A 7,665-nucleotide genomic window follows, 5' to 3' on the forward strand; every position below is an offset into this window, starting at 1 on the left:
CCGGTGTAGTATATCATACGCAATACACATTCACAAACCTCACACATTTTCAATCAAAATAAGCTATCATACGTCGAATATATATATATATATATATATATATATAAAGCTTGTAACTAGTACTGGAATTTCGAGGTTATATTTGTACGCAACGATATATAGATTCATCCGACTTTTATAATAGTTTTTTATTTGAAACTTTGTCGATTGTGATATTTAGTTGTAGATTTATAAATTTACAATCTTCATACAAGGACTGTGATATGAATCATCTGTGAGCTACAACTTATAATGTATGCATAAAGTTGAGTATTCTTCTACAACACTTTTATATTTAAAAACTAGAATTTATAGATACAAAATAGTTTAATATTTTTCTAATATTCATTGCATAAATAAACATAAATAGGAAAACAGGAATTAATAAGTAACAAAGTTCACACAGACACTAAAATCATGACTAAGGACAGTAAAGCATTGCTGAAGGAAGCTAAGAAATTATTGACTGAAAAAGAATACCTAATTGCTATTAAAATTTGTAAGAAAGTATTAAAAGATGATAAGTATAATTATACCGCTTTGGTTTTAATGGGAGCTTCATTGCTAGAAGTTGATGATTTACAAATCCAAGTTCCAACTACATTAAAAAAAGCTGTTGACATTCAACCTGACAATCCTCTAGCTTGGCATGGATTAATGACATATTATGAAAGGCAGCCACCTTCTACTGAAATATGGTCTGAATTAGTCTCTGTATATAAAAAGCTTCTACAACTAGAGAGGTTTGAATTATTTCTACTATTTTTATTGTTTTACTGTTGGTAACAATAAAAAATTATCTGTCTTTTTTGTTGCAGTGATTTAAAGAAAATGTCACATTACTTAAAGAATATTTCAGAAATTATACTGAAATTAACTAATGATGAAGTTTTATCAGATACTGTTAACAAACTTTGTAAGTTGAAAGATCAAAAAGGTAGGGAACCAGAGGCTATAAAAGCTATCAATGAAACTATAGTATCAGTACTGATTCACTATCCAAAGTTAACTAATGATTACGATGAAATCTTGGAACAAGTGTTGATAACTATTATTGAGGATGAAAATTCAGTCAATAGGCATGAGTATTATAAAAGATATTTGAGGCTATTGTATAAATTAGAAAAGTATAATAAACTTCTATCTGAAGCCATAAAAATGCACGAAATATTCAGTCAAGATATTTATCCTTTGGGTAATTTGGAAATTAATATTGAATAAACAATTGAAACACTTCCTATTTCTAATTAACACTTCATTTATTCCAGAATGGATTTGCAAAGTGTATTCAGAGTTAAGCATAACTGACATTGCTTTTGATAAAATTGACATTGTCATTTATTATGAGACTTTATTGGATCATGAATCAGAATCTGTTCTTGGATATTTTGCCCAATCAGTGTATTTATACAAAACAGACAATCTAATTGATGCAAGAAATATTCTTAGTAAATTAGTTAGTGTCAAACCAAAATGGTTTCATGCTTGGTATCTGTTGAGTATAGTTGATGTCAAACTCTACTGTTGGGAAGATGCTGAATGTGCTGCACAACATGCTCAAAAAATTATACCTGAAGGTGATCCACACAAGTTACTTGGCAGGATTAATCTTATTTTATTGGAAGCTCTTGTGAAGAGTCCAAGCAAACTCAAATGGAAAAGAGCTGAAGCATTATTTGATAATGTAAATATATTAATAATTTTTAATTTATCAATTTTTCTAATTATTTTACACTTATGGATTACATATTTATTTCAGTTATCTGATAATTCTTCAAAAAGTGCAGTTCTACGTGCTCATCTAGCTGTTCAGCTTAGAGATCCTCAAGCTAATCATTTAATAAATAATTTGAAAAATGATTCAGAACTTGAAATTCAAGCTATTATACTTCATGCTACGGACTTACTGTTGAATAAACACTTGGAAGAAGCTGCTTATGTTGTGAGACCTACATCTAAACATACATCTGAAGCTTGGCTAACTTTGGGTAAAATACATTGGGAAATGGCTGATTATGGTCACAGTCTATTGGCTTTCATAAGAGGCTTAGAGGCTGATGGAAATAACTGGGAATGTCTGCTTTACTTGGGGAAGTATTATCAAAATCAAACACAAGAATACGAAAAATCTAAAAAATCTTATTTAAAAGCTTTACAAATTAATCCTAACTCTGACCAAGCTGGAATTGGATTAAGTTTAGTGTATCGACTTACAAAAAATATAGTAAGTATTACGTGAATCAATATTATTTACATTTTATCAATGCTATAATAATATTAATTTGCTATTTTGCGTGCAATGTAGGAAGCTAATATAAAATTTTTGAATGATTTAACAAGTCAAAGTAGAGGACCTAAGTGGGCATTTCTTCAATTAGGATTGCAGCATCTTGATAATGATAATATATCAGAAGCTATTTCAATTCTCAGAAATGCTACCAAAATTGATCCAAATGACAGGTTTGTCTGAATTAAAACTTCTTTCAATATTTATAGAATTTTTGAAAAACTAATAGTTTTCTTATTTTCACAACTGATTTTTAGTAATTGTTGGGAATGTCTTGCTGATGCATATTTAAAACGAGGGGCTTATTTATCAGCTGAAAAATCATATGCACGAGCTGTAGAATTAAATCCAGAATCATTCTATTCTATGACTCAAATTGCCAATATCAAGTTGGTAAGAGTTTTGTTACAAATATTTTTTGATTCTCGTAAAATAAATTTTGACTGTTTAATTTTTATAGATGATCGGTCAGTATGCTTCGGCAAAAACTGATTACATAAGTATTTTGGAAAAGAGTAAAGATAACGTTGCTGTATTCAAAGGTTTGGCTGAGTGTTGTTTCAAACTCGGTAAAGATCATGCCAACCAACAATTATTAGCTCGTGCAAGAGACGATTTCCAAGAGGCTGTAGATTTTTCGACAAAAGCTTTGATACAAAAGAGTAATTTCTTAAGTAACTGGAAACTTTTAGGTGATATTTGTTTCACTAGTTCTCTGCTACCAGAGAAATATTGCTTTTTAAAAGTAATTTCAGATTTAATTCAATCTGACGTGAAAGAAAATTATGTAATATTAACTAAAAAAGACATTTTGCTATTATCATCAAGGTATAAGTAATTGTCACAAACATGTAATTTTGCTCTGATAAAGTTTATTTACATATTGATAATTATTATTTTTAGATGTTTCTGCAAAGCTTTGAGCATATCAAAAAATTCTTCTCTCTTGTGGCATGACTTAGCTCGTTGCTACTTAGCTCAGGCATATTTGAATATTTCAGAAAATTACAAAGACACTTTAAACAAAAGTTTAGTAGCAGCAAAACAAGCGGTGAAGCTCAACCCATCTTCTCCGTTTCATTGGAATTTGTTAGGAGTTATCTGTATGTCAAACGAGATAAAAAACTACGCCTTGGCTCAACACAGCTTTGCTATGGCAATTGAAAAAGAATCTAATAATGCTGTAGCATGGACAAATCTTGGAACTTTGTATTATCTCTTAGGTATTGTTTTAATCGCGAATTATTTTTGCAAACGATAAATATGTTTATTATGAAAGTATTTATTTTCAATTAGTGTAGAATATTCACTCTCCATACAATTAATTCATCCAAAAATTTATTCTCAACAGATGATCCTTACCGAGCTAATGAAGCTTTTTCCTGGGCTCAAAAGGGAGATCCAGCTTATGTGAATTGTTGGATTGGTCAAGCTTTTATTGCCGAAAATTTTTCACAAAAAGATGCAATGGATTTATTCCGTCACGCAGCTCAACTCTCTTACCATCACGAAGCAGCCACTGGTTATGCTCATTGGGTACTCAAAACTGTTATGGATTCAGAGGCAAAGAAAGATTTACTTTACGACTATATTATTGAAAAAATGCATGCTGTCATAGTTGCTTCTGATAGTATGAGTCATTACACAGGTAATTTATATTAATAAGTTACACTGTCGAGAATTTCTTTAATTTTTTACAGCGTGATATTTGTTGAAATATTGATAATTTTGCAGCTCATGTCCCGACAAATTCGCACGCGTTAAACTCATACGGATTACTGCTGGAAAGACAAAAGCTTTACAAATCTGCTGCAGAAATGTTTAGTAATGCATTGAAATACCTGGAGGACGATAAGCACAAAGATGAAATAAGTGTAAATTTAGCACGTGTAATGGTACAACAGGAAAAGTACGAAGATGCTGTAAAAATATGTCTGGGAATAAAAGAAGCAAATTTTGCCTCTCATTGTCAATTGGCTTTATCGCTCTTCAAAGGTCAAATTTTTAAACGTGTGACTACTATTTAATTAATTTTATGTAATTATCTCGTTTCAATTATTGTTTTTCTTTTATTTTAGCTGAACATTTTAAAGAATCTTACGAGGCATATGAAGCGGCATTACACTGGTTAGCTGACGCTCCTTCAGATAAAGCTCATGTACTTTGTGCAATGGCTGCAATGGCTTATATGTTTCAAGAAAGTAACGATGCTAAAACTCTTCTTTACCAATCAATTGATATCAAACCACCAATTGTTTCTGGTTTATTGGCACTGGCTGCTTTGGGTATGCTTGATGGAGACAAAAATTTAACGCATCTTGTATTAAAAGAATTGAAATTGTACGACAATCTATCAGAGTATAGATATCATATTGCCAAACTGACGGCTTATTCATACTTAATACAAAATGATATGGAAGGTGCCTCTAGAGTATTATGTAAAAATATTCATCGTTACCCAGGTAAATATTGATACATTTTCATTAATGATTAGCGCGAAAATTCTATTAGAAAGTTTATTTTTTATTCTCGTTTTTTTCTAATTTGAATTTTCAAATGTCAAAATATTTACTTTTACTTTAGTTATCAATTGATAACTTTACTATGTATGAAATATTTAATTTCTTTTCAATAGATTCTTCAGAACTTTGGACTAATTTGGCTAAAATATTATTAACAATGAGTGATATTAATCCATTCTACAAATGTGTAGACAAAGCACTTTTCTTAGGAAATGATTCATCAAATAAAAATATTGCAAAAATTAAGTGCATGTCATCATTGAGCAAACTTATTACATTGAATCCAGAAGAAGGTTTACGATCTGTTTTGAATACTGTACATTCTTTCCCTGCTAATGTTGACAGTTGGTCAATTCTAATCACTAGTCTTATGCCAAGGTAATCGCTTTATCTTTGTAATAATTGTTACAATTAGACAGTCAAGAAAACGTAAAACAAATTTATTGAAAAAAAAACTTAAATTGATTTCATTAGATGGAGTAAAATTTCTCAACTGAATGCTCACTGGTTAATGGTTCTGGCTTCAAGAGTACGAAATACTCTTATATGTACAAGAAACATGGAACAATGGCTTTTAAAGAATGAGAAACTTGCCAATGATATCGCATATTGCTAATATTACTTACATAATGTCACTGTAAAAACTGTTGTACAGAAATAAAGTTTAATAAATGAAGTCATTGATTTCTAATGTCTTATGTCCCTACAGCTTTTTACTAATACATTTGCATATATAAAAGAGCAAATAATCACATAATAATTAGATAATGTTTCTTGAATTTGAAGTGTTTATGCCACATCTTTTAAGCTTGGCCTAGAGTTCGACTTATTATAATTTCTGTTTCTGTCATAACTGATATTCTCTTCCCCTGATCTATTAGGATACCTATTGGAATGAATCCTACTCTGGTTATCATATTCATTATCCCTGTGTTGATTATTTTGCTGGAATAAATTTCTACGTGCCCATGGCTTATCATCCCCTCTTGCAATAGCATAATCAATAGTAGTGGATATATGTTCATCTAATGTCTGAAATATACATTATACATATTTTAGTTATCATATTTTTCATTTTTTATTTTATTAATATTAAACAAGTACATACTGTTTGTTGTACATAATCATGTATTTTAATCTGTTCCAATGATTTCACAAGATCAGAATTGTCGTCAAGATTTTCATCTTTGACAAGTTGCTCAACTTTTTTTATCTAAAACAAACGTATACATTATTATATATTTGAAAATTAAATTAAAACTGTTCATTAAACATGATAAATTTAAAAAACAAACTGTGTCTTTGAAATAAAGTTGTTTACGCCTGTTAGCCAAATCTTGCTGGAGTGAGGACCGGAAATAGACTATTATTTCATCAATACGTTTCAATTTTATATAAGCTTCAATTTTAATACATCTAATATCAATATATCTTGCATTCCTAGCTAATGATGCAGTCTCAAGAGCAATAGTAGGATTATTCTGTTTTAAAGCTAAAGCTCCCATAAATGTGAGAGCTCTTCGAGGAGTAGTAAAATCTCTTGTTTGAGTTTCTTTAAATAAATCTAATGCATATTTAAAACTTTCTTCTGTATTCTGTAAAAAAAGATGGTTAGCTAGTGGATTTTGTAAGTAATTAAAGCATTCATCTCATTATTTCATACCTCTTGATAACAGGCACCAATTACAATAATAAATGGATTTTTAGGATGTACAATACCGTGAGTTGTTCTAGACTTAATCATATTGTAAACTTCTCTACATTCTGCATATTTACCATGATTATACAGCATATCAAGAAGTAATTGATAAGACATTACTTGATCAAAGAAATTGGTCAATTCTGGATCTTTAAAAGCTTGGAGTGCTAATTCTGGCTCATTGAGATGATAAAATGCTCTCATTGCTACTGTACCAAATACAAAACTACCAAACCTCAAGTTATTTTGGGAATTATAATTTTTCATCATTTTTAATAACAAATTTAATTGCTCTGGCTTTTTCTCAACAAGGTGCAACATAGTCTTCAAATCTTCTGTGAAAATCATTGATTCATCTTTTTTTTCAACAAAGTCCTTCATTTTATCAAAAAATAAATTCTCCACATTTAAAAATTGAGACTTCACGTAGTCTCTTGCATTTAAGTAACCATTCATTCCCATTGTGTGTGGAGCATATAATTGTCTTGTTGCTGAAAATAATATTTCTTTTTCAATCTCACAATGCTGTGAATATCATTCAGTTTAGTAATAATAAATATCGAATTCACTAAAGATGACATTTAACTTAATCGAACAATTACATCAATTCACAAAATTGAAAACAGTGCCGCAATAGTGAAAAATTAATGTTTATTTAAAATAATGTTCTCGATAATTGTTGCTAAAGTTAGAAAGTAAGGTTACGAAAGTATTTCTTACCGACAACAGCAAACTGTTTGAAGACATTTTTGCTCAACAAGTTAAAACTGGTCTTGGCAATATTTTTCACACAAATTGCCATTTTAAAAAAATTCGAATTAACAAATTAAATTTGATAAAGTAACACTTTTATATTTCTTATGCACTGTCAATGCATGGGGATAAGAAAGGAAAGAAGCGATCGTCTACACCACGTGTGATTCTAGTTTAGAGTGGAGTAGCCAATCAGCATGCGTTATTGGTGCACTACTGCTATTATGTAACTAGAATAGAGAACTATTATTTCTCCTGTATCTTCATTTTCATTAGCCTATATGATATTCTTTTACTGACATATTATTATATTTACAATATATATATGTCGAAAAATTAAAAATAACAAATTAATTAATGTATGA

The 7,665-nt window shown here is 29.8% G+C and overlaps 2 protein-coding genes across 3 annotated transcripts; one reads left to right on the top strand and one right to left on the bottom strand.

The window, feature by feature from the left end:
• Positions 1-155: 155 nt before the first annotated feature.
• LOC131669502 (tetratricopeptide repeat protein 37) lies at positions 156-5,480 on the top strand. 2 transcript variants are annotated; one of them, XM_058944414.1, is made up of 14 exons: positions 156-304; positions 410-782; positions 858-1,234; positions 1,308-1,723; positions 1,799-2,263; positions 2,345-2,499; positions 2,584-2,719; positions 2,787-3,154; positions 3,230-3,549; positions 3,678-3,974; positions 4,061-4,321; positions 4,405-4,788; positions 4,962-5,226; positions 5,323-5,480. In XM_058944414.1, exons 2-14 carry the CDS (start codon positions 457-459, stop codon positions 5,462-5,464), a joined length of 3,912 nt encoding a protein of 1,303 aa, XP_058800397.1. In that variant the 5' UTR covers positions 156-304; positions 410-456; the 3' UTR covers positions 5,465-5,480. The 2 variants fall into 2 exon arrangements, with proteins under 2 accessions (XP_058800397.1, XP_058800398.1); XM_058944415.1 differs by having other exon boundaries at positions 446-782.
• A 7-nt stretch (positions 5,481-5,487) lies between these two features.
• Positions 5,488-7,447, bottom strand: LOC131669503 (pentatricopeptide repeat-containing protein 2, mitochondrial-like). Its single transcript, XM_058944416.1, has 5 exons — positions 7,268-7,447; positions 6,512-7,038; positions 6,144-6,443; positions 5,957-6,061; positions 5,488-5,880 (listed from the first exon to the last, which is right to left on the bottom strand). Exons 1-5 carry the CDS (start codon positions 7,347-7,349, stop codon positions 5,638-5,640), a joined length of 1,257 nt encoding a protein of 418 aa, XP_058800399.1. The 5' UTR covers positions 7,350-7,447; the 3' UTR covers positions 5,488-5,637.
• Positions 7,448-7,665: the final 218 nt, after the last annotated feature.

Source organism: Phymastichus coffea, unplaced genomic scaffold, assembly GCF_024137745.1.
Source record: "Phymastichus coffea isolate CEN01 unplaced genomic scaffold, Cenicafe_Pcof_1.1 PCOF00094, whole genome shotgun sequence".
NCBI lineage: Eukaryota > Metazoa > Arthropoda > Insecta > Hymenoptera > Eulophidae > Phymastichus > Phymastichus coffea.